Source organism: Penicillium roqueforti (genome assembly GCF_015533775.1).
Source record: "Penicillium roqueforti strain LCP96 04111 chromosome Unknown scaffold_48, whole genome shotgun sequence".
NCBI classification, from domain to species: domain Eukaryota; kingdom Fungi; phylum Ascomycota; class Eurotiomycetes; order Eurotiales; family Aspergillaceae; genus Penicillium; species Penicillium roqueforti.
The window spans coordinates 25769-50687 of NW_024067612.1; the positions used below are offsets into that span (position 1 = coordinate 25769).

General features: G+C 50.1%; 12 protein-coding genes across 12 annotated transcripts; 4 read left to right on the forward strand and 8 right to left on the reverse strand.

The window, feature by feature from the left end:
* Positions 1–319: 319 nt before the first annotated feature.
* LCP9604111_9445 (rRNA-binding ribosome biosynthesis protein RPF2) lies at positions 320–1392 on the forward strand (the record flags this gene model as incomplete). The annotated part of the gene is made up of 2 exons (XM_039077700.1): positions 320–333; positions 390–1392. 2 exons carry the CDS (start codon positions 320–322, stop codon positions 1390–1392), a joined length of 1017 nt encoding a protein of 338 aa, XP_038924532.1.
* A 426-nt stretch (positions 1393–1818) lies between these two features.
* Positions 1819–2838, forward strand: LCP9604111_9446 (Tim17/Tim22/Tim23/Pmp24 family protein; the record flags this gene model as incomplete). The annotated part of the gene is made up of 6 exons (XM_039077701.1): positions 1819–1833; positions 1890–2005; positions 2075–2101; positions 2160–2370; positions 2463–2686; positions 2781–2838. The coding sequence occupies 6 exons, from the start codon at positions 1819–1821 to the stop codon at positions 2836–2838; spliced, it is 651 nt and encodes a 216-aa protein (XP_038924533.1).
* Positions 2839–4143: 1305 nt separating this feature from the next.
* LCP9604111_9447 (uncharacterized protein) lies at positions 4144–6253 on the reverse strand (the record flags this gene model as incomplete). Its single annotated transcript, XM_039077702.1, has 2 exons — positions 4144–4660; positions 4716–6253. 2 exons carry the CDS (start codon positions 6251–6253, stop codon positions 4144–4146), a joined length of 2055 nt encoding a protein of 684 aa, XP_038924534.1.
* An 881-nt stretch (positions 6254–7134) lies between these two features.
* Positions 7135–8334, reverse strand: LCP9604111_9448 (DUF3431 domain-containing protein; the record flags this gene model as incomplete). Its single annotated transcript, XM_039077703.1, has 1 exon — positions 7135–8334. One exon carries the CDS (start codon positions 8332–8334, stop codon positions 7135–7137), a length of 1200 nt encoding a protein of 399 aa, XP_038924535.1.
* Positions 8335–9162: 828 nt separating this feature from the next.
* On the reverse strand, positions 9163–11625 carry hrdA (E3 ubiquitin-protein ligase HRD1; the record flags this gene model as incomplete). Its single annotated transcript, XM_039077704.1, has 3 exons — positions 9163–11376; positions 11441–11545; positions 11602–11625. The coding sequence occupies 3 exons, from the start codon at positions 11623–11625 to the stop codon at positions 9163–9165; spliced, it is 2343 nt and encodes a 780-aa protein (XP_038924536.1).
* Positions 11626–12131: 506 nt separating this feature from the next.
* On the forward strand, positions 12132–13869 carry LCP9604111_9450 (putative MFS transporter; the record flags this gene model as incomplete). The annotated part of the gene is made up of 2 exons (XM_039077706.1): positions 12132–12383; positions 12439–13869. The coding sequence occupies 2 exons, from the start codon at positions 12132–12134 to the stop codon at positions 13867–13869; spliced, it is 1683 nt and encodes a 560-aa protein (XP_038924537.1).
* Positions 13870–14921: 1052 nt separating this feature from the next.
* LCP9604111_9451 (putative GPI anchored glycoprotein) lies at positions 14922–15800 on the forward strand (the record flags this gene model as incomplete). Its single annotated transcript, XM_039077707.1, has 3 exons — positions 14922–15041; positions 15109–15239; positions 15296–15800. The coding sequence occupies 3 exons, from the start codon at positions 14922–14924 to the stop codon at positions 15798–15800; spliced, it is 756 nt and encodes a 251-aa protein (XP_038924538.1).
* Positions 15801–16355: 555 nt separating this feature from the next.
* On the reverse strand, positions 16356–17150 carry LCP9604111_9452 (uncharacterized protein; the record flags this gene model as incomplete). The annotated part of the gene is made up of 1 exon (XM_039077708.1): positions 16356–17150. The coding sequence occupies one exon, from the start codon at positions 17148–17150 to the stop codon at positions 16356–16358; it is 795 nt and encodes a 264-aa protein (XP_038924539.1).
* A 259-nt stretch (positions 17151–17409) lies between these two features.
* LCP9604111_9453 (glyoxalase family protein) lies at positions 17410–18064 on the reverse strand (the record flags this gene model as incomplete). Its single annotated transcript, XM_039077709.1, has 3 exons — positions 17410–17465; positions 17527–17593; positions 17642–18064. 3 exons carry the CDS (start codon positions 18062–18064, stop codon positions 17410–17412), a joined length of 546 nt encoding a protein of 181 aa, XP_038924540.1.
* Positions 18065–18930: 866 nt separating this feature from the next.
* Positions 18931–20924, reverse strand: LCP9604111_9454 (inorganic phosphate transporter; the record flags this gene model as incomplete). The annotated part of the gene is made up of 6 exons (XM_039077710.1): positions 18931–19136; positions 19192–19346; positions 19400–19486; positions 19540–20212; positions 20266–20693; positions 20749–20924. The coding sequence occupies 6 exons, from the start codon at positions 20922–20924 to the stop codon at positions 18931–18933; spliced, it is 1725 nt and encodes a 574-aa protein (XP_038924541.1).
* Positions 20925–21007: 83 nt separating this feature from the next.
* Positions 21008–21659, reverse strand: LCP9604111_9455 (uncharacterized protein; the record flags this gene model as incomplete). The annotated part of the gene is made up of 2 exons (XM_039077711.1): positions 21008–21454; positions 21510–21659. The coding sequence occupies 2 exons, from the start codon at positions 21657–21659 to the stop codon at positions 21008–21010; spliced, it is 597 nt and encodes a 198-aa protein (XP_038924542.1).
* An 862-nt stretch (positions 21660–22521) lies between these two features.
* Positions 22522–24319, reverse strand: LCP9604111_9456 (M20 family metallopeptidase; the record flags this gene model as incomplete). Its single annotated transcript, XM_039077712.1, has 3 exons — positions 22522–22676; positions 22729–23930; positions 23982–24319. 3 exons carry the CDS (start codon positions 24317–24319, stop codon positions 22522–22524), a joined length of 1695 nt encoding a protein of 564 aa, XP_038924543.1.
* Positions 24320–24919: the final 600 nt, after the last annotated feature.

Below are 24919 nucleotides of genomic sequence, written 5' to 3' on the forward strand. Positions count from 1 at the left end.
TCCGTAGAACTTCGTGCAACAAATATGTAGGAGGGAAGGTGATATATATACACTGTAAAATATAATTTTAGCAAACACATATCAAATTGCCGAAGATATACATCTCAGCCGTTGAATCTGACTTCTCAAGGAGATATCTACTTCATGTGCTGTGGTTTGCAAGTAGCCAATCAGACGAGATTTGATATTTAGATCGATATCACGTGACCATATTTGTACCTGGCTTATCGATAAGAGTGCCAAGCCATCAGCAACCCAAAACTTTTCCGCTCATTCGATATTTTTACCGCAAGCCATTCTGCCAATCATTCACTACAAAATGTTGAGAGAAGTGTAAGTTATGGCAATTTATCTAGATTGTGATCCTAGTCTAATTCTCTGCCCTACAGGAAAGCCAAGAACCCGCGCACTGCGCGCATCCTGAAATCGCGGGAGCCGCAACTCATCGAACCTCCCAAGAAGACCCTGATTTTCCACGGAGCGAAATGCCCCCAAACGCTGGACACCGTGCTGAAGACCTTCCACGCTTTGACGAAGCCCTACAACGTTCTTTTCCACAAGAAGAACGAGAACTTGCATCCATATGAGAACTCGGAAAGCCTGGAATTCTTGGCGAACAAGAACGAGTGTGGACTCGTAGCATTCGGAAGTCACAACAAAAAGCGACCCAACTGTGTTACATTGGCTCGGATCTACAACTCAGAGCTGCTCGATCTCGTCGAGCTATTGCTGCTCCCCCCGAGAGATGGCGAGGTCATCCCGCCCATCAACGAACTTGTTATGGACGTGGGTCTTGGCCTGCGACCTATGATGCTGTTCTCTGGTAGCCCCTGGGACGATCCTACATCGACTGCGCACAAAATTCTCAAGAGCACTCTTCTTGACATGTTCAGGGGCGAAGAGACGACCCAAGTCGATGTCGAGGGCCTGCAGTACGTGATGATGGTTGGTGCGGAGGAGCCCCAAGATGGCCTCTCGCCGGTTATCCACATTCGTTGGTACAGAGTCATCACTAAGCGCAGTGGTCACAAGCTGCCCCGCGTTGAGTTGCAGGAGGTCGGTCCCAAGTTCGACTTCAAGGTCGGTCGCACACGCCAGGCCGCTCCTGAGGTGCAGAAGGAGTCTATGAAGCAGGGCAAGCGTCCCAATGATGAAGCCCGAACTAAGAAGAACATCATCATGGACTCTATGGGTGACAAGATTGGTCGTGTTCACCTCGGCAAGCAGGATCTGTCTGACCTGCAGACTCGTAAGATGAAGGGTCTCAAGCGTCGGGCTGGTATGGAGTCGTCCGACGAGGAGGAAGAGCCGTCCGCGGACATGATGGAGGTGGATGTGGTTTCTTCTGATGAGGAGGAGGAGGAGACTCACAAGAAGGCACGGAAAAACTAAGATCGATTTGCATGATTTCTTTAAGGAGTTTGGGCCGGACGGGATTTCGTTTTCTGCGCCTGTATGAGCAGTCTTACGGCATATGAAAAGTTATTTTAAAACCTCTACATCTAATAGAGATATTTCCTCCAACCATTAGTTTACACTAGACTTAAAATTCGCTCGTGTGTCCGTAATGAAGATTTTATATACATCCACGTGACCATGACGTCGGCTGTATTCTCACATGCCGAGGCCCTTCTCAATGCGGGAACCGATTAAAGTGCCGTCCCCTCTCTCAACATTTCCCGCCGCAGGAAAACCTCTATATCTTTGCTCTATTTCTTCCTAATGACCCGTGACAGTCTCCTGGTCTTTACTCGTTGTCCATCGCCCCGATAATCACCCCGAAACGAGTCCGACCTTTTACCGAGGCCCAGAGACGCCATGGATGTATTGCTCGTGAGTTCCGGAGCGTATCCGACTATACACAGCAGTATTGACATTCTCCTCCGCAGTCCCAACTGAACGCGCTCGTTCTAAAGCCCGAACTCGCACCGCTACTGTCATTAGTGAAGGGTGCACGCAATGGAATCGTCTACGGATCGAAAGTTCGCTTTCCGCATGCGCTGGTGTATGTTAGACCTTGGACAGCCGAAAACCCCGGTATATGGCATAGCTGACTGACTGCGACTGCTTCTAGAATGATATTTCTGTTCAGATCTGGAACGTACGTCCCCACGCGCGACCTCACCCCCCAGAACGAAACTGATAGCTTTGTTATTCAGGATACGTGAAAAGACGAAGCTTGTTTTGAAAGCAACCCGCCTGCATGCGCGTAACCTGGCCACATTTGCCCTCATATACAAGGCATCCATGATCGTGCTCCGGAATATACCAGCTGGCGCCGGGAAAGAAGGCCGATATGATAGCTTCTTCGCAGGCCTGCTGGGCGGGTATGCGGTTTTTGGACGACAGCCGGGCAGTATTAGCAAGCAGGTATGTAATTTGGACATGCGCCTGATTGTGGGAACTATTCAAACCTCGACTCCCGAATACACTCCTTCTCTGCAGAGCTAACTCGAATCTAGATTGTTATTTATGTCTTCGCGCGTGTGATGCTTGCTCTCGCTAAACTCTCCGTCCAACCAAAAATGCACCCTCTTTCCTCCCTCATCACGTCCGATGCTCGCAGTCAGATCATGAATAATGCTTACCCCGTTTTCGCCGGTATGACCTGGGCGATGGTCATGTACATTTTCCGGTGGCACCCGGAGACGCTGGCGTCGAGCCTGCGGAGTAGCATGGTGTATATGTATGTTTACCCTCCACTATATATGATTAGCCTCAGTTTGAGTACTTTGAAAGTTCGAGTTATTTTCCAATGCTAACATTCATGTCAACAACAGTTACGGCGACTCAGACCATTGGGATTCCCTCCGCACTCTGCTTCTACACAACAAATGAGCTCTCAGCGGGGCCGGCTCTTTTAGCTTTTTGGTGTGTTATGGCGTATAGACCGGATATCATTTTGTTGGTGTTTTTTGCAAGTTGCATTCGAGATAGGCATCCTTCAGGCCCTACTCATCATCCCCTTTTTATCCTGTATTATGAGGCATGGAACTTTTTTTTTTCACACATTTTTGACTTGAAATATAAGCTTTTTCAGCTTTACTTTGTGGGGATTTTCGTAATTGGATAGACTCAATTGACTCAAATAAATTTGCTTGAATGCAAGATTGAGCATATAAATTTGAAGCTTGACACTCCTTGGAACACACATCTCACTTTTGCTGGGCTGTTTAATATTGTGTTGTGATGTGACATAGTAGGTTGAATATATTTTGAATTTTCGAAATAATCATGGGGGAAGCTGGGAATATATTCCTACGAGGCAGTTCCTCATTAAGGAAGGTAGTGCATACTGGAAGCTTGGTATTTCTATGGTCATCGTGGTGGCAGTTGAAATTCAATTCAGGGGAGGAGCAGAAATGTGGGAGGTAAATGGCATCGTGCAATAGAAGCAAGAATAGCTTCATCATATCCCAAAAGAGACATAGGAGAGGAAGGTATCAGAAGAATAAACAAGATCAACATAACAAACCAAAAAGTGTGAGCATAGATGGTACATGTGACCGCATACCCAACCACCACTCCTCCATCAACAAATGAAGATAGACCAAAAAGAGCCTCAAAAGAAACCTCAAAAAGACAAAAAAAAGGCCCCAAAGGAGCACCTCTACAACCTGGGTCACTCAGCTGCCGACGGGGTATGGATGGCGGTCACATTCCGGCCAATGACTTACATGCAACCCTGACCATGGGAAGAAGCCATGAAGTCTCAGTCTCACAATTAAGTTGATCAAGTTCAAAGGTGAGGGTTGAACCACAGGCATCTGATCATCTCTGCACTGTAACTGCCCCGCCAAAACGGAACAATTACGGGCACAGTGGCTTATGCGGTTCCCGCAAGGCTACCTGGGCGAGGCTTTGGAATATCTGCCTTGATGTTAATGTAAAGGGAACATATTGTTCCAAATTAGGACTAGTACGGGACTAGCACGGCCCGGCCCCACTTTAAATGTCTGCTCCACCTCTTCTTCCATGCAACCCGGGAACGTTAAAGGTTATGTGCACCGAGGATACATTAATCGTACATGTTCATTGGGCTTTTCGAAAATTGGGGGTATAATGATACATCTCATCCAACAGGAAAACAACAGGGATATCAGAACAGAAAAAGAAAAGAAAAAGAAACGTCACAAAACCGAACTACTGCCCATCCCCTTCACCAACCTCAACAAGAACCTTGAGCTCCCCATCCATCCAGTCAACAGCATCAGTAGTGAGCACCGCAATGGCCCAGTCCTTCTGATTCTGCACATGTAGCAGGCCATCCGGCAACCAAACCTTGACCTTCCACCCATCCACAATGGTAGACTCGCGAGCTTCTTGCGTAGCAGCATTCACGGCCTGGAATTCCGTCAAACCGGGGATTTGGCTCGAATACCGACGGAGAATTGCCTGCTTGACCATGTCGATGTTGGAGCACTGGCCTGCGGGCAGTTCAAATCTGGGGAGGATGCGCTTTCCGTTTTGCAAGATATTGACGCGAATAGAAGTTTGGCTGTGGCCGTGAGAGGAGTCCGTTGTGTTGGCCGGAGTTGACTCGGGCAGAGAGGTGAATGGTTGATGGAAGTGTGGGTCGGGTGCTTCGGTTGGGAGGCCGTGTCGGGCGGCGATGTTCTCGCGGATGATGCGAGACACGTCACGGGTGATACTACTCGCGCTATGGGTTTGTTAGTGGGAATTGCAAATGTGTTTGGAAAGGTTGGATCGATTACAATTCAACTCGGGCTGGGAGGTTGCGGCCTCCGCCAATGCGCCATTGGAGATCTGAGGTGGTGTCCGCGTGGACAATGCGGTTGATGTTCGCATCTTCGCAAATCGATGGGCAGTCGTAGTTCCCGTTGTGGACGACGTGGTAATGGCTGTCAACTGCGGCGACGAGCCCGCGCCAATCGGGTTGCTGGAGACCGGAGAGAGACCACAGGTTATCAAGCTCAAAGTTCTCGTTGTACGTATTATAGCAGCGGGCGATCTCTTCCCAGTCACCTGTGTATCCGTCTAGGAGGAGGTCGGTCAGACCGAGGTCCATAGGCTGGGACGAATCCATTGCGGATTGCTGCATCGGCGGTGGGGGAGCCATTGACTGCGACAGATCATCGCGATGGGATGGCTGATTCTGCATTTGTAGATGCTGCTGCTCGGGAGAAAATTCCGGACTATTCGCCGACAACTCTTCCGTTTTACGGCGACGGCGTGCTTCAGCACCACCTCCCTTGCGCGTCTCAATCGCGTATCGGCGTTGCCTTTCGTTGGTGACCATCCGTCTGAGCAAAGGAGTGATCAATGAGATGATCTTGTTTTGGTCACGCGGCCAAGTGTGAATTCTCGTCCCCACGCCATCATTAACGGCATCCTCGCCAAAAAAACGTTCACCATATCCCTCAGCATCAAGGAACTGGCGAACACAGTTCCAAAGGCGTAGCTTGACCATTTCTGAATCTCCCCTTCCTCGCTGACCAACACAATCCTGTCTTTCAGGGTGTTCATCGTCCAGCATGTAATGTTTAGCAGCAGACTGGAGATGTATAAAGTTCTCCGGTGAGATCCCAAGGGAGGCGTACAACTTTGAGATGGGAGGCCGTGTGTACTTCTTATTGCTAGAGGGCTGGCGGAACAGCGCCGCCGCAGAATGAATACCCACCGCACGAGCATCCGATAGAGACTGCTGCTGCTCAGGCCGAATGTCTATCTCTTCTCCGGTATAGTCATTGGGCGCTTGCTGTGCGGAATGCGACTGATGCTCTTCTCCGGTATAGTCATTGGGCGCTTGCTGCGCGGGATGCGACTGATGCTGCGTGTCAGAGAGACCCTCGCCAGCCAAGGCGGGGTCGAGGTTATCATCATCCTGATTTCGCTTGCGCTTTTTGGTCGCGGTTCGTGTGAGCCCCGAGGATTGGGGATGTTCGGTGTGACTAGGTGCTCGCATGTGTCTTCCGCTGCTCATGCCAGCCCCGAAGTTCGCGTCGCCGAACCCGTTCCCAGAGAGATCCATGTCTGTGTATGAATCCAGCTGGTGATGGTGGCCAGCTGCGCCGGCTGCGGCGGCGACTGCGGCGGCGGCAGCCCATTGCGAAACATCTTGGTCTGCGGCAGCTGTTGCTGCCTCGACTAGTCCCGCGAGCTGGTTGTCATTGGGCGCATATCCGTTGTTGGTCAATTGCGCGTTCGGGTCGAGGTGGGGGGCGGTTGTTGTGTGTTGGGGTGGAAGGTCGGAGGAGGTAGTGGGGAGATGTTGGTTGGTAGAGGAGCTCATAGTGTCGATTGAGACACTCGGTTCGATAAGCTGATAATGTCGGAAAGCGGATATTGAGGCAAAAAGTGCAAGGATTGAGGTAAAAAGAGCGACAAGATACTTTTGCTTGAGAGGGAATTCGAGGGAAAAATCAAAGTGAGTTCGAGGTCCCCGAATTACCTCTAGAAGGGTACGTCTTCCGAGTCGAAGCTCTTATCCAGCTGTAGAGCGTAATAAAAAGCTTCACCCATTAGAGGTACTGCTTCCTAGAGCACAGTTGTCCCAGCGCGCCGCACCCAAGAGGGCGAGAAGCGCGTCACAGTAAAAAAAAAGGTCAAAACAAAAGTATGGAGAAGTGATGCGACAGCTTCGTTTGGTTTGGCTGATAAGAGACGCGCGACGGTTGATGTTTGTGCAGTTTGAAGAAACAACAGACAGTGCAAACTGGAAAAACGGCGAGGGTCACGTGATTATGGGTTCCATTCCAAGTGACCCTAACAACATTTTATACAGAATCCATGACATACCTGACTTGAATTTGAGCACCGAATCTCATGGACACGAATTTGAAGTGTTTAATAATCATTTCTATGCATTTGAATTTTAGATATCACCCTTTGTAAGAAGCACAAGGCAAAAACAGAAACTCTCCATAAGTACACCCAAAACAAGAAATCAGTCCAAGACAATCAAAAACCGTCCGACTATAGCAGACCACATGATCCTGTGGATTAGAAGTAATGATGTTGACAGATGATAAAACATGTTCCAAGGGCAGGCCTCCGTCATGACGAGATGGTAAATAGATGGCATATAGATCATTGGCCCACATAAACTTTTGCAATCGTAGAATAAAAAGAAGAAGATTCAAAGAAAGCAGCACTTGATCCAGCCAAGACAGCTCAGAACCCATCCCCCTCTTTCCAAGGACGACCAGCCTCCTGGGCACGGTACTGGGGGTTCTGGCCACGCTCCATAGCAGCAGTTAGAAGGCCAATAATCTCCTGTTGCTTCTCCTGAAGTTGGCTGACGAGGACATTGCCCTTCTCGCCGTCAGAGTCATCCGATTCATCAGCAAATCCAATGTCGGACAACCACATCCAATTATCCAATTCCTGCTGGATCTCATTCCTCTTCGCTTCGGCTTCTCGGTAATTATTCCACTCCTCGTTTCCGCCAAAACAAAACCCATACCCGTCACACAGACACACATTCTCCTCAACGCAGAGAACAGGCTGTCCGGTGAAGATAAACTGCCACAGATACTCCCAGATTCGACCAGCGATATAATCACTCAGATCCGTCGACAGCAGCCAATCGCGATAGAACACAAACCGGGCCCGCGGAATGGAGCGGATGCGATCGCGGGACACGGCGAATTGCGCACAGCACGGCTGCGCCAGCACAGACGGAATCTCCTGGTCGGGGAATAGCTCCCCCCACGCACGGGCCAGCATGATCTCCTCCTGCTTCGACTCGTCTTCCTCGAGAGCACCGGGGTGCATCCAGGCCGGACAGCCCGGGCCGAACCCGCAGCGAGTATTCATGTAGCCCTCGCGGATGACACGGTTCAGATTGAGGCGGCGGAGCAGCTGCGCCGCGTCTCCGGCAAAGAGGTTATCGTTGTGCCAGGCGAATTGGTGCGAGTGCATGAACACCGCCACGTCTGGGAGCTGGTCGTAGTGGTCGACGATGTAGGTGAGGTAGATCATGACCTCGTGGCCTTTGTTCTTGGGCGGGTGGAGTGGTGCTTTGGGGTCATCTGCGACATAGATGGCGTGGTCCCAATCTGGCAGTTCTTCGGCAATCCAGCTGGTGTCTTCCCCCTTGGTTCGGGTCACAACCATCACCTTGGAGTAATTGTAGCCCGAGGGCTTTGGGATGCCCGAGATGAAGTCCGGGAGAGGGGCATAGAGGTTCTTGCTTGTGTGGCCGCGGGTCGTGTTCCAGGCTCCTGTTGTATTGGATGATGAGACCAGGTCGCCCAGGCCGATGACCTGGGGTACGTCACGCCATGGTCGTGAGAGGCTTCGGGTTGTGAGGAAGAAGGCGAGGAAAAAGCAGACGCCGAGAAAGAAGACCGCTCGCCGTGGGAGAAGCATGGACGGAGGGTTGACGAAGCGTGCACGGGATTATTATCTGTTGCACGAGATGATGGTTAGCTGCAATGTCACTGTATGCCACTGTGTCGCGTGCACAGGGTGAGAGGATGGAGATCGCGAGGTACGGAATGCAGAAAGCTTGGAATGGAGCAGATGGGAAACAATGCCTTACATAGCTTAGTGTAACATTGCCCCGAGATTGTAAGGAGGTGGAGGAAAAGTGACCCGATCTAGATTCAAGGGACTGGGGTCACCCTGGCCGGGGAGGCTGCTGGGCTCTGGGCAAATCAGACGCAAGTGGAGTCGAGGTCGTGCCGTCATGACGAAGCTTCTTTCAATGCGATTTATAGCATAGGGAACTTCATATAGAATAGTGAGTTACAGTTATAAGAGAAGACCATTGACTAATTAATACGGTAAATATCAGTCATAATGAAGCAATGTAAATGTCATAAAATATTATTCGTCATATTAATTCATCTAACACGGGAAGCAGCATGACGATCTCTCCAAGAATTCAGCTACGCGGCTTGAATCGGCTACGCCGTGGACACCAAAGGTAGATCTACCTCTCTACGCTATACTCTCCTAATCCAATCTTCACTTGCATATGCACATCTTCATTTGACCAAAGTAATCATTGAGAGCAAATACCATGAGATTAAACCGTGGTATAAAAATCGTGAAAAGAAATCTGGGTATGATCTTTTGCTCGCGAACAACGCCATGCAGAAACGCTGGTGTAAAGAACCGGGGAATGGAGAGGGCCGGGCAGAACCCGAAGAGAGAAAAATACACAAGGAGGAGATTATCAAAAGGAGTCCGGGATCAAGCTTCTTCATCAGGAGTTTCCTCAACTGATGCGGTCCGGCGCTTGCCGTGGGATGTGGACTCGGGTTGAGTCTCGGCTTGAGCAGAAGCACTACTTGCAGATTCCTCATTGGTACCCCATGTAGTAGGAATAGAAGCTGGCCTGGCGTCAAAGGACCCTCTAGGAGCAACGTCGGTCCATTCCTGAGACGGGGATTCTGCACGATGTTCCACTGAGGGGACAGTGGGTGTTGGTTGCAGTACCGGTGGACTAGGGGCCCCATTTACGGGATGGGTTTCAGCATTGACGGTGCCGTGCGCATTTATCCCGACGCTCCCGCTCGTTTGATCCTGAGCAGGAACGGGGAATGGAGAGACCTGAGAAGTTACAGCGCTAGCCACGGCTGGAGCAGCCGGGGATGTCACTGTAGTGGTAGGAGTAGGTTGTACTGTTTGTTCCACACCGCCGGCACTATTATCCATACGCTGGAGAGGAAGGAGGGTCCAACCAGGGGGAAGAGTGAGCCCTTCCGGTAGACGAGGGTCTCCAGGGTTTAGAACATCAGTGCCCGGGTTTGCGCCATACTGGTGGCTCGTTGTGAATAAAGAAGATGCCGGGGCTATGTTTGGAGGCGGAGCCGGTTGGCCGGCACCAGGTTGACCGGCAGCTGGTCGGTTAACAGCCCTTGCTTGAGCAAGCAACCGCTCTAGTTCCCCCCGAAGCTGGCGCACGTGATTTAGATGCTCTGTAGCAGCTCGAAGGGTGGCAATCTCTTGGTTCAGCCGGTGCTCGATGTGCAGCAACTGATCATTGATTTCAGCAGCGATAGATCCCCCAGCCGCAGCTTGTGGGGCGGGGGTGGGGGCTTGGGGACGGCGCCCGAATCCAAATCCAAACCCGATTTGTCCTCCAGGGGCATTCGCAGGGGGGTTTGCCCGCGGCGCATTACCTTGGTGAAGATTGTTGAATAAATCTCCACGCACAGCTCCAAAGCCGATGCGGAAGGGTCCAAACTGATAGACCCGAGCACGTGGTTGTGCATCCGCACCTTGTTGGCCTGGCCGAATACCACCATTCTGACCTCCGCGTGCGTTGTTGTCTGCAACCCCGGCAGCTCCCTGAGTTCGCTGTGGCATTATAACAGGACGTCGGCATGTCGGGCAATTTTGTTGCCTCTCAAGCCAGCTTCGGAGACACGAAAAGTGCAGGATATGGCCACATGGGAGCTTCTTTGGGCGTAGACGGTCAGGAACACGCTGTGGTGCAGGCTCTCCAGCCGCATCAGCCCCCGGTTGCGCCGGCCGAACCGGAATCATCTCTTCACGGCAGATGATACAGACATCTTCCCGGGAGATTTCCTCCGCTGTTGCATCCGGATACCTCTGATGCATATCCCTTGTCGCGTTTCTGTAACGCATGAAGTCCATAATTCGACGCGCAAATGAGCGGATGGTCACAACAACGTCCCGCAGAATGTGGATGGGGAGGCCGTAGAAAGTGAGCAGAATGCCAAAGAAGCTCAAATAAATCAGGAGTTTCAACAAATCGGTCAAAAGATCCAAGTAGAAGACCCAACGACCCTTCTCCTCCCACCCGGGCACGTCGATCTCCAACTCATTGACATCGTTTTCGTCGGGCAGATTGTCAGGAGGGGAGGTAGCTCCCGCGCGGGCATGTTCTCGAATTGCTTCGACTCGCGCAACACGGATCTCATCCCTACGTTCCTGGATCTTGGCCTTTATTTGCTGGCGGGTTATGGATATTTCGGTTAACGCGATAACGTATCGCAGGAGGGTGGAGGTCGAGAGGATTAGCAAGATGGCGAATTCGAATCCAAACATCACCATCATATCCGGCCGTGCCTGCGTGATTACAGTGTGCACACAGTACCGTAACATAAAGAAGTTGAACGACACCGTCAGCACGAGAGATAGCGCCAGTCGAGTATGGAACAACCGGGGATTAGCCGGCGGCTGTTGCTCTAGGAACTCAACGCGGCCTTCGCCAATCCATCCCCAGACCTTACCGACCAGCAGCGAAATGAACATGACCAGAAACCAGCCTCCAAGTTCGCCTCGGAAGATGGTCATAGCCAGACATGTCTCTGTGACGGCGAACCAGGCCCGCTCGTATAGTTGTTCGGTCTCGATTGGTCGCAAGCGTCCGTAGAGAAGTCGCTGGAGCCAGAATAAGATAAAGCCGGTGACGAGAAGGCATAAATTCGTGAGGATCTGGAGATGTGGTAATGGGTTAGGGACTATGGCCAAGCGCGATAACCCAAACTGGACAACTCACCATAAGATTCGCACTACTCTGAGAGAGATAGACGCATGCCGAATAGAAATTGGACCTCTGATGGAGAGCTTTTAGAAACACACCAGCGGCTAGGACCACTGAGGCCTGTGAACGGGTTCCAATGTTAGCGGGTTATCTTCCCCATCAGCTGCAGTACTTACCCCAGCATAAGCGGCCAGTCTCATGGCTATCGACTGGATCGGACAAGCCGAAGGTCGTGGACCAAAGGAAGGATAAAAAAGGTGGGCGTCTCAAGGTAGCATTTGGCGGAGAAACGAAGTGAATGCCGTTTACTTGGGAGGAGTAGTAGCTTGATCTGGACAGCTTTCCAGAATAACCCGTGGGCGCCTCTCCGCATCTTACGTCAGCTACCAGCACGTGCTGCCACCCAGATCTATACATACCTTTACTTAACACATGAATAGATTCGATTTCGCTATGGTGGAGTATATATTTGGTAATCATGTATAGTCTAATATGTTTTGTTGAATTCAAACTATTAGACTCACTTTAAACGTCAGGACATGTCCGTCGATCTTCGATGTTTATCTGATCATATCCGTCATGTGACGTCCCACATTGCCCGCCCTTGGAAGAAGCAACCATTGTGACACCGTTGTCCTCGTCATTTGCATCGAACAGAGAGATATCGTCATCTCTGAATCCTATAATAAATGAATTATCGGGGGTGATGGCCTCATCACCGGCATTGTTCACTGCCTCGCGCAGCCAAACACTAACTTACCTCTTGGCAGTGTGCCCCTTCTCCATCGCCTTCCTAGTTTACATCAATTCATCCATCTCCTTCGTCGTAACAGATCTGATAGGGCTGCAGAATGGAGTCGGAGATGCTGTCGGAACTCTAGGATTCGCAGACGAACTTCTTGCGCTGGTTGCCTGCCCACTTTGGGGTGTCCTCTCGGATCGAATCGGAGTCCGCCATGTAAGCTTGCTACTGACCCTTGTCAGGATAATTCAATGATATTGACGCTAGATAGGTATGTACGGCAGGCTATGCTATTGTAGCACTTGCGCTAGTCGTTTTTGTGCAAGCTACGAATGTCTACCCTCAGCTTCTCTTGGGAAGGTTGCTCTTTAGTATCGGTGGCTCAGCGGTATCGACCATGGTCACTGCAGTTTTACCAACAGTCACTGGCTCAGCCTTTAATGCCCAGAAATATCGCGCATCTATGTCTTCAGAATTGACTATCACACCGGAGCGTGCCAGGAATGGTCATTCCGTAGATGTTGATGCTTTCAGAGCATCGCCGTCTGCGCGACTCTCCGGGTTTGTTGGTATGTGTGCTGGCTGTGGTGCGCTCGTGGCACTGGTTGTTTTCCTGCCGCTTGCAGCCCGATTTGAGAAGATGGGATTGTCGCCATCGCAGGCGATCCAACGCAGCTATTATCTGGTTGCTGCCATATCCCTGATTATCTGTCTAGTATGCTTCATTGGCCTTCGCGATCTTCCAGGAGAACAAGGCAAAAGTTGGAGTGCACTGTGGAAAACCTCTCACGAATCGGACGATGACGAAGATGATGACGATGACATATATATCCATCGCCCAAGATTGTCATACTGGAAGCAGTTGACAACTGCCCTCACATTGGGATTCCGAAACCGTAGCATTGGACTGGGCTACGTCGGAGGCTTCGTGGCTCGAGCCTCTTCTGTGGGGATATCATTGTTCATTCCCCTGGCCGTCAATCACTATTACCGCGCATCGGGCCTCTGCGACGAGGAACGTGAACCGGTTCCTGGGTCGGGATTAGGGGATATCAAGAAAGCTTGCCCACGTGCATACATCGTCGCATCCATACTGACCGGGGTGTCCCAATTGGTGGCATTGATTGCAGCCCCAGCATTTGGGTACCTGACAGACAAATCACGACGATACAATTTCCCCCTTCTTTTCGCAGCATTAGTGGGAATAATCGGCTATATAATCTTTGCCATGCTCCCAAACCCTCTGTTCGAAAGACCCGACGGCAATCCGGGTGTGTTCGTTGTGATGGCTCTGCTTGGAATCAGCCAGATCGGAGCAATTGTCTGCAGCTTGGCTGTGTTGAGTAACGGTATCTTGCGGGTCAGCATCGACAATGAAACATTGAGAAAAATATACGAGGAGCGCCGTGTCCGCGGGGACGAGAATGACACTGAGCCAGATGAAGGCCAGGCTCTTCTTCCCGGGTCGGCCAACCGCAGATTGGAGCATCTGTCCCACCTCAAAGGCTCCATCGCAGGAGTCTATTCGCTATATGGTGGAGCAGGCATCTTGCTTTTAACCAAAGTGGGTGGACTGTTATTTGACATCCTGTCAGCGGGGACACCATTCTATATTATGGCGGGCTTCAATGGCGTGCTGCTTGTCATAGGAATCGTGTGTGGGGCTATCAATCACTTCGGCTCCTGGCCCGGAAGGACATGATCAATTTCGCTTTCATTTGTTTTTAATTTTATAAAATTGTCATGGTCGTGCAGGATCTTGTTGAACTGGCTGTGAATATAATTTCATTCTCAGCAGGGAGAAAACGGCCCCAGGTTGAATTATCGGCATTGCTCGGCTGGCAATAGAGTACACGTGGTTTGCAGTGTCAGCGGAGAAAAACAAATTAAACTATTGAATGAAAAAACGGTTCAGAAGATTAATTAACTCGGCATCCATGGCGTTGCGCGTTCATGAAATTGGGCACGGGCTTTTTCATCGGGCGTAAGTACACGCTAACTAGTCAGTGACGGGGAAATTACAAAAGATAATGGCGACAAGTATATAAGCATTTTGAACAGTAAACATGTACTTTGTATACTATTTACTTCAAAGGAGTTGAGTTTTCTTATATACAATATCTTCCTCCATACACCTGAAGTTTCCCAACTCATGGTGATCTCATCCCGCTAGTCTCGCGTTAATATGAAGAGCATCAAACAACCTTCCCAAAGAGGCAGCCTGAACCAGGGGTCAATCCGGCTACTAGTCCCAAACCAGCCTAGTCCCACAGTAAACTTTGCACTAAAAACGCCTCTAATTTTAAACCGCAAACCTTCGGAGGCACTTGGACGTCTAAGGTTGGATCTTCTCAAGGTTGCAAGGTCGAATGCGGAAATGCCCCCCTTTTTCTAAACACCACCGGCCTCGGGAACCCCTGGGGCTCGTGTTGGCGTCCGCTTGGACTGCAATGTCGGCCAATCCCGCTATGCCAAACTCGTCGCGACGACACTATGTTGCATGGCCAAAGTCAATTATGCGCCTAACCCCCAATGTCTCTCTCTCTAACACTTCTTCCTCTTTCACACCTTCAGGCTCAAGCAGTCCGTCATTCACTCTTTCGTCGTCCGACAGTCTTTCGTTAAAATCCAGTCCTTCGTTTTGAGCAATTGTTGATCTACTTCAAGTACATCGTACTCGCATTCTTTGTGCACATCTTGATTATCACCAATTTTTCAGTATAAACACCGGTTCACCACCAATCTATTTCCAACATGCGTTTCTACACCGTCGCTTTGTTGGCTGGCGCTACCGCCGCTGCCGCCGGTAACACCGCAACCCTCCTGCTGCCCGGCTTCAAGGGCCAGGATCTCGAGGCTAGCATTATTGAATCCGTGGGTACCGATTCAGTTGCGCGATCAACGCGCTCTTTGTCCGAGCACCTTGACTGACCATCCACAGAATGGAGATGCGACTACCTACAAGATCACCTGCCCTAAGACCGTTGCGGCCTGTGGTATTGCCGGCGAGGGCATGACCGCAATTGCTGCCCCGACCTCCATGCAGCTGCAGAACATCGACCTCCAGGGAACGTAAGTACCGGCACGGACTTTCCTCGTAAGAAACGGATTCTGATATCAAAAACCAGCCTTGGAACTGTTTCCTGCAACATTGCTGGCACCACTTATGCCTCCTGCCAGGCTTCCGCCGGCACCGTGACCCCGTCGGGAACTCTGGCCCAAGAAGATCTGAACTGGATGCCAGTCACTATCTCCGCCACCCCGACCCCGACGTCGACCTCCACCCCGACCCATACCCCCACTAGCACCAGCACTAGCACTAGCACCCCTACCCCCACCAGCACCAGCTCGGAAATTAGCACCAGCACGACCGAGGTGAGCTCCACCTTCACCCCGACGATCACATCCTCGCCGACCCTGGTCATCTCGACCACCAAGAAACCTTCTTCGGCACTCATTTCGTCTGCCCCTGTGGCCTCCTCCACCCCTCTTGTGGTCGCGTCCACCAGCGCTGCTGCCAGCGGAAGTGCTCCTGCCGCTTCCGCCACTGCCTACAACGCCGCCGGCCAGTTGGTAGGCAGCATTTGGACTGTTGGTGGTGCCTTCTTGGCTCTGGCCTGCGCTTTCGCGTAAGCTCAACGCGGAATATCTATACGTTTCCGTCTTGTGCGGCTTTTGGTTGTGAAAGACAAGCTTCGCGCTTGTCGATTTATTAATTCCGGGGTTTCCGACGTTGCTTCTTACGGATGTAGTCCTGTATACTCCACCTATATGTGTCCATCTCTTATTCTTTAATGTTTTATACCTTTCTCCACGACAGACTACGATCTAGCGTCTCTTTTTTACACTTGTATCTTCAGCTATTGAATATACCTTTCCTTTGGTTTTCGAGACTTTTCTTTGTTGCCTCTTTCACGCCCCGGACTTGTAGCCCCTGTGGATATAATCCACTCCTGAAAGATATCCACATACGCCTCATTGTGTCTCATTTTTGGGTATGCATTAGGGGACTCCACCGACCACGGTCCCTGGTAAGTACGCCACCAGGCAATAAACAATCACTTCATTCTACGTAGGACTCCAGCAAAACGGCAGACACACAATAGTGAGTTTTCACCCAGTCATATTGATATAAGAGAAAAAGGTCAAAATTAAGAACAATAAAAATACGAAAAACACAAATCAAACTCAAAGTTCTTGCCAACGCCATGCGGCACTCGCAATACTCTCGAGGGAGGGAATAGGAATCACTGGGTCGGTCTCCGGCACCTGTTGCAAGGTAATGATGAGTGGAGAGATATCAGGTACCGCGGTAATCGGTCCACCCGGTGGCCGGAAGACCACAATTGACTGACGGACCTGTGTCACATATCGACGCTGACCCATGATATATGTAGGCGGCTGCTCAAGCACAACGGTCTCAAACGTGACCTCAGGCACAGTCCGACTGACCGCTATAGTGATTACCACATGCACTTGCCCCTCAGAGTTCGCCAGCCACCAGTCCGCATCCGCTCGCAGTTTCTTTTTAGCCTCAGAGACTCCGACTTCCAGAATAACTGTGGGCCACTTTTCGCTTCGACCCGGAGGAAGTTCTCGGGGAATCCATGATCCATCTGGTTCTTTGGCGCAAATGCCTCCTTCTACCCGTGCAGTTGTGAGCGACCATTCCGTTCTTCGCATATTCGCAAGAGAGACAGCCATTACTAGATGGAGCTCACCCACGAGGGCATCGTGGGGTCGGCCCGGTATGGTAACGATCAGGCTCCGGGTGTGTCGGTCGTAAAGCTGGCGGTATTCATTGGAGAGAATCAGCTCTGCTATGTCTGGTGGCACATTGGTGAACTTTGCATATTCCGTGACCAGATCCGGGGCACTCTGGAGACGGGCCAGAATTGACAGGATGGCGTAGGCTGAGGATCCGATCGTTTCCACCGCACATTCCACATCGAAACAGGCAAGGTCAAGATCAGTTAGGTCCATAATCCTTTCGGCAACAGGCGAAGAGAAACTGATGTGTGGTTCCGAGGAAAAGACCAGTTCTGTCTCATCGAAGCTTCTTGGTGATCAGTCACCGAGTCATTCTTACCTCACCGACTTCTTGTTTCTGAGCTGCATCTTTACTCGGTAGGTTTGAATAGCTCTTCCATAAATGGTGGAAATGCCCTCTCCTGCGATTCAAATGGTCTAGTGAAGCCTTCAAGGGTAGAAAGTTAACCGTGAAGCTCCGCGAGCTCTTTGATCACTCGGATAATTTCTCGTGGGCAAGGCTTCCTTGGTGAATAATATTTTCAATTTCTATCATAAGAGAAATGTCAGAGACCAGAGGTTTCATTATTCATAGAAAATATATGCTCACCTTCTGGTGGATATTCGACTGGCGGACCCCGAACTTTGCGGTATTTAGAATCTGGCACGATTGCGATCTTTCCGAAATTAGGTCACGTCCAAAAGCCCGATGAGACAGAACTGACCATGTTGTCTTCAAGGTCTGTATATAATTGATCTGCTGCCTTCTTGATCTCCCGCAGATGGTTTTTTAAACGGGACGTTTGCGACGAGACTAGTAAGGGCAGGCGGTATTTCCCGAGGATCTTCTTCCAGCAGTACCATTTAACAGACGTTGATGAGATTGTATAGTTGTTATCTGCCAGCCAGCATATCAACTCCATATGGGCCTGGGCTAGAAACAGGGCACGGTTGGAGCATCGAAAATTTTGCCTTGCAGCGTCGATGAGTTCGCCGTCAAGCGCGGCGCGATCAGCGTAATCCCAAAGGTATTTTCGGAAGGCCCTTCTGTCCAGTCTATTGGCTTCAAGGTTGTTTGCGATCGTACTGACAGGGGTTGCAATACTGTCCAGTAATCCAACTGCGGTGGTGATTGCTTCTTGATACATGGTGAATGTTAGATTCAAAACTATTGAAAGATATTTCACATTCAGGTGCAGTGGCGTCTTTTTATAACACAACATGTACTTCGAATGAGACAAATATCTAGGACATGTATTGTGATCCTCACCTCAGCGCGCGGCGGCGAAGTGTACCAAAACCTGTTTTTCTCAAACTATTCCATGGATTGATCATTATTAGACAGGAAGAACTTGAGCTAGAAACCCTTCCACAACACTAGTCAGAAAATATGAACGACTAGAGAGGTTGCAAAGTTGGATGAGATATCCCGCTTCCAACAAATCATCATTATTCCCTTGCCACTCTCTTCTTTGTCACATCTAGACCCATAAGACGGATCTGTAGCAGAAGATCCAGTGAGAAGAACCTCATTTAGTAGGTCATGTTACGGCATCTCGTATTTCATGTTCATTTAAGTGGACGCCACAAGTAATAAAGTTTTAGCCGCAAGCTCAGCTCGGCATTTCCTGCATAGACAGACAGGTACAGATATCAGTTAGAAGTCCCGATCAGAAATATTGGATTGCGAAATTTGGGTTCGACCAGACAGAATGCTGATGTCGGTATTGTTGTGGTAGGATATAATATCCGGTTTGTAGCTGATACAGAGTTGTAGGGGATGAGGGTCATGGCACTGCTAGATATGTTCCGGGGTTCAACTTTGTTTGTATAGACCGCGACGTCATAAACACTTATACTCGCCACATCATGCGTTGACACCCAAACAAGAGAATGTGCTGCCGTAAATAATTAAATATTCTAAATAATGGACTGACAATAGAGAGAGGCGAAAACAAGAACCCAGCAGGGAGCGAAGGCGACCAAACAAGGAAAGCTCCCAAAGCCAGCCAAATCAGACGCCGGACATACCCCAACGAGGCGCGTTCACGATAATTCCGGTCAAACAACCGGCGATGATACCGGCGCAGGGAAGCGTGATGATCCAACCCATGTAGATCCAGGCAACCATCCGCCAGTTGATCGTTCGCCAAGTGCCGTTGCAAAGCCCAACACCGACGGTAGCGCCCGTAATACACTGGGTGGTAGAGACGGGGAGCTCTGCAAGTGTCATGTTAGCGTGGTGATGATTTGGGAATAGATAAAAGGGACATACTCAGCCTGGTGGCAATAATGACAGCAATGGCAGCACCGAGCTCCATAGCGAACCCACGAGAGGGAGAGTGCAGGGTAAGACGGTTACCCAAGTTGCGCATGATGTGATAACCGTATGTCCAGATACCAATGGAGATAGCGGCACCACCAAATACACTGGAGAATGTGAGTTAACACGGGCGTCCTTACATTGATGGAATAAAACTTACAGGATCCAGATGGGGACTTCGGTCTTAGCGCCTTCAAGGGCACCAGTTCTCCATATAGCATAGATGGTTGCATAGGGACCGACAGCACTGGGAACAGTTAGTATATGAGTTGATAGTAGGTATGAAATGGGAAAACCAACTTTGCGACATCGTTCGCACCGTGGGTGAAAGAAGCGGTACAGGCTGTCAGAATCTGGAGGAAAGAGAACATGTACTCCGCTTCGTTATCATAGTGATCAGCATGGGCATGGGTCTTCTCGAGATCGCCAGCGAGTTTGCTATCGCTCTTCTGGGCGCTAACAATGTCTTGCTCGACACCGTTTAGGAGGGCCTTCTTCAGCAGCCAGAACAGGACAGGACCACTATACCATGCTCCTTCGGGACGAGGACCACAAATGTTAATGACATCGGGATCCACGGCTTGCGTCCCGTTATCCGAGTTGGCAGTGACCTGGGGCTCTGCCTTGAGATCGGGGGAACCAGGCTCGCTGTTGCTGTTGTGGCTCTTTTCCACATCAGTGGAACGCTCAGCTTCCAGTTCCTCTAGGGTCTTGTGGCCGCGATAGTAGTTACGGACGGTCTCAACACGGTCGGGAGGTGCAGGAACTTCACCACGGCGGAAGAGAAGAGGGCCGTAGATTAGGTCCCAAGGCTTGAGCTGCCAGTCACCCATAATCACCCTGCGGTAGATCCAGGGGCAAAGGAAGAGGGCCGAGATAAGAGCCATGCCAACACCAACACCAATAACAGTTCCGGCTATCTCACGCCCCTCGAGGTTAATCCTGCTACTGCCACCCTTCCAGACAATGAGCACTGTGTTTTATCAGTAGCCGATACACAGAGATCAGAAATTTGACGAAACATACTAGTAAGGAGGCCAGTCGTCAGAAGGAAGTAGAATGGAATGGTGTATAACGCCCTGAGTGCGGGATTCTTCCGCAGTAGGATACCATACTTGGTGATCAAAAAGATAAGCGCACCGGCAACACCAGATAAGATGGGTGCAATCACCCAGGCAAGGAACACCTGGACAACACCGGAGTTGATATCACCTCCCCACCAGATAATATCATCAGCACCGATAAGCGCGATACCCATCCCAAGGATACCACCGAGAATGGAGTGGGTTGTCGAAACAGGAAGACCGATCTTAGTACAGAAGGTAAGATATAGAGAGGAGGCAACTACAGCGCAGCACATTCCAAGCATGAGGAGGGGGGCGTTGTCGGCGAAGGCATCGATCTTGACGATCTTGGTACGGATAGTATCAGAAACACTGTTTCCTACACCGACACTGGAAATATAGGTGAGTACAAAGTCAGGAAGTGGGAAGCAGGTCATGAACTTACGCTCCGGCAAACTCCATGATAGATGCGAGGATCATGGCTTGCCAGTGCTTTAGCGAACGCGACGAAACAGACGTCGACCAGGAGTTGGCGCAATCATTGGCGCCGATGTTCCATGCATCGAGGAACGCGAATATCGTGCCAATGGCGAAGATGTAATCATACTGCTGAAGAACCATCTTGACGGTTGGCAGAAAGCAACAGCTTGTCCTTTCTGAAGGGTTCTAGAAGGACTCTGGGGGCTGACGAGATAAAAAGGAAATTAGCAGGATGATCCGGATTGGATCTTTATATGTGCAAGTTCCAATCCAGGCCAGGAGATGGCAGCCCTTGCGCTGTAGATGCAGTGGTGCAACCATCCAGGATGCCAAGCTGCCCAGGCCCGCCGCGCCGCCAAGAAACTCCTCCAGTGTCCGTGCACTTGCCAAGACGGGCCTCCGCCGACGAATCCTGCCATGACATACGAGAACGTGTCCACCGATGTGGAAAGCTTCAGACTACCTGCCATGACCTCGCTAAACGTCGGGCTAATTCCTCTGGATGGTTCAGAAACACGAGGTGCTCTTTGCGAATGTCCTTCTTCCGACTGGCACCATAATCTGCCTTGGCCCTTGGCAGGACAGAGCCCACGCCATGTAGGCACCTTACATAAGCCTCGCATCGTGATATTAACCACATCGTGCTTAAATCCAACGTTCTTATTGGCCGGCTGATTAAATTATTGACATTGAGCTCTGAATCTAATCCTGACATCTGGCGCACACCTGGACATCGACCTCGGTTGTCGCGTGGCCACCGTGACCCAGCTCTCTCAGTTCCTCGACCTGTCGCTGGAGGTATTGGATGTACTCCACCGCCGTCTCAAGCAGTTCTGCCTGGCCAAGCAAGTTCGAGTGAGCACATTGGTCTGTCATGTCAGGAGATTGGCTGTGTCAGTTGCCTCCATACCTTGGTACCTTTCGTTCCCGCGCCTCCCATCCTCATTATCCGCTCTATTTGACCCAGAGCTACTTTCATCCGATCCCGTTGAGACTTTTGTGCGTCAGCGTGCTGTCTCCTTCGAGTCTCCGTTGCATTTGGACCTGTCATGATGAGGAGCGAGCCTGCTCCAATGAATTTCTGTTAGCCCATCCATCTCCCCTGGGGATAGTGTTGACATCACACGCGAATTCAAAATGCCAATTACCTTTCGGCCGGATCTCGACCAACTGTCCCTTTCGGTTTAGGAGATAAGGCAATCTCATTTGTTCCGCGTCTGCTCCAGTGGGCTGCGCAGTTGCATGCACGTGCGCCATTGTTAATATATAGGTTCAGCACCGAATTTGCCTTCTTGATAGCTTGATGGCTTTTCAACAGCTTCAGGCTATCGGGCTACCCGAGTGGCTATATATATTGGCCACGCAAATGACTCGGGCTCGGACTTTAGCCTATGCATGAATCCATGCCGTGCGTCACATAGATAGCAACGTCCTACTATTAATATCCTTGATTAAAGAATGCACGCACAGACTCCAATATTAATTCTCCCGAGGATGCAACAAACAGTATTCCACTCGAGGAAGGAATATCTTATTGGCCATGTTGTGGCGCTAAAGGGCTCTAGAAGAAACTAAATTAACCTTGAAAGTCCCCTCCCTTTTCACCTTGCCCAGTTGGGTGCTCTAAGATGAGTCGTCTTCCCAATTCCAGTGTCATTGCGACCTTCCGTTATCGCTGAGCACCTTGAATTTCACGTTGATCGACTCGCTTCCTTCTTATAGCAATGTTGCCATATCCTTATACATCCGCAATGTCGAAGTTGCGAATGAAGTCATAGTAGAACTTAACGGCGCTCAAGTGGTCAAAGATACTCACATGCTCATCGACAGTGTGAATATTGTCCAGTCCCCGGCTGATCGATGGGGTCCACCTAAACACATTGCGGGAAAGGCCTGATGATACCGTCAGTTTGTATGATATGTGGCTACCCAGAGTGAAACTTACTGAGATAATGCCTAGTATCGGTATTACCAGTCATGACGTCTCCGACTGGAACGATAGTCTTATCTTCTGTTGCAAAGACGTGTCGAATTGTACCCGAGAAAACATCCCAAACAGGACCACTAACAGGAGACACCGGTGCAGCTTCGGCTTTTGTGGCTCTGATGACAAGAGTGCCATTGTAGTCAACTTCATCACGGCGCTTTAGATCACTGTGATGTAGCATATCACTGGGAGAAAGCTCTGCAACATAATCCTGATATTCTTTGTCGCCTTTGAATGCATCCACCTGGAGACCATACTTCTCAACTACATCCGCAATCACTTGAACAGCCTTGTGTTGAACCTGTACCGGCTTTTCATGGTGTGCAACGCGATAGTTGACAGCCAGGGTAACGACCTCCGGCATGGCATTGATTTTCACCCCGCCTTTGATTAGATCGATAGCCTGTGAGGTTTGAACAACGAACCGGTTCAACGGGCTAGTGCTGGCGAATTGAACAGCAAGTCCATCAAAGTCATTGTTTCGCAGTAGCTCTTCGATCTTGGGCTGGGTGTTGGGAGAATATCGCGCTTGACAGATCAGACGTTTGTGAATGGGGCTGTCCTTGATGATTTGAGGCTGGTACGGATTAGCCTCGAGCGCAACAACAATCTCAGAAATAATTCCGATTCCCGTATGCGGTAAGGGGACCGAACTATGGCCCCCCTTGGCATGAAGCTCGAAGAAGAGATTGGAATGGCCCTTTTCAGTGATTGCAGGGTGGACATATATGGTATTGTCATCAAGAGGTGTCGAGCCTAAACCGCCCTCGTCAAGGATAATAGCAAAACTGTCGTCACCATATCTCTCCTTGAGTACCTCACTGATCCGTGCAGCACCTTGGTTGAGACCAACTTCCTCATCAAATCCGAATGCCAAAATGAGAGTTCGTCTAGGTTTCCAATCAGACTCGGACAAAAGACCTTCTAGGGCCGAGAAGATGGCTGTGAGACTGTTCTTATCATCGGATGAACCCCGACCCCAGATATATTCGCCATCAAAATGGGCTTCAAAAGGTGGATAAGTCCATGTGGATGCATCAGCCACGGGAACTACATCCTGATGGGCGGTAAGGAGGGTTGGCTTCAGAGTTGGATCCGAGCCTTCAAATGTGTAAAGCAGCCCGAAAGTATTGATTTTCTCTAGCTTTCCACGCTTATGACTTGAAGTGATCAGCTGTGAGGACAGTTTCCATGATGGACTTCTAGCTTACACTGTGGGATACGACTTTTGAAGAACAGGGAAAAGCTTGTGAAACGGAAGCCATCGCTCATCCTCGCCGATTTCGCCTAGATCGTCGTAGGAAACCGACGGAACCTGCACAATGGCCTGATGACGTTGTACCTGTCTTTTCAACGCCTCATCTGACGAGAACAAGCTCACTGCCGACGGCAACCCATCATTGGCCGGATCAAGAATAGGGGGTAGATCGCATATGAAATCAGAACCCGGATTCCCAGCTGTCATAGAGGTCTGGCCAATAAAGGGCAGCACGAAAGCCGAAGCACCAGTAAGGGCATTTGCCAGGACCATCAAGCGGAGGCACCCCATGTTTTTACGTGAATTTCCGGGATCAGCCCACTTTCACGATGTCAATTGATAGATAGATAATGAAAAAGAAGAGCGAAATCACAAGACTTTGACTAAAAGGGGCCTTTTAAAGAGGGGAAACGCTGCGAAGTAAAATGAGCAACTTTTACAATGTACTCGATGATGACATATCACCAACAGCTTACGACATGCATGGATTTCATGCTAAGCCGGTTTCGATGTCGAGGCAGCTTTCTCCTCTCTCGAAGTCGATATGAAGCAGCTAATATCCTCTAGCCATGGCGTTATCATATCATATATGGTCTCAACTATTTTCCGCTTTAACATCCTTGGCGCTTTTCTCTCGTTGACACCGAATATTATATTTTTGTGTATTTAAAGAAGATACCTTGTCTTATGAATAGAGTGGGTAAAGTTTGGAACATTAGCAACTCATAAATCCTATATCATTATGATGAAGGATGAAGCCTAAGATAAAGTGCGGAGTGAAGTAGGTACCTTTGATCAGCTCTTGCGAGGCCGAACTCGGCTTCCCCTCATTGCAACTTTGACCCCATTCTTATGCCATATCCACCATCTACAATCAGAACGACAGTGATA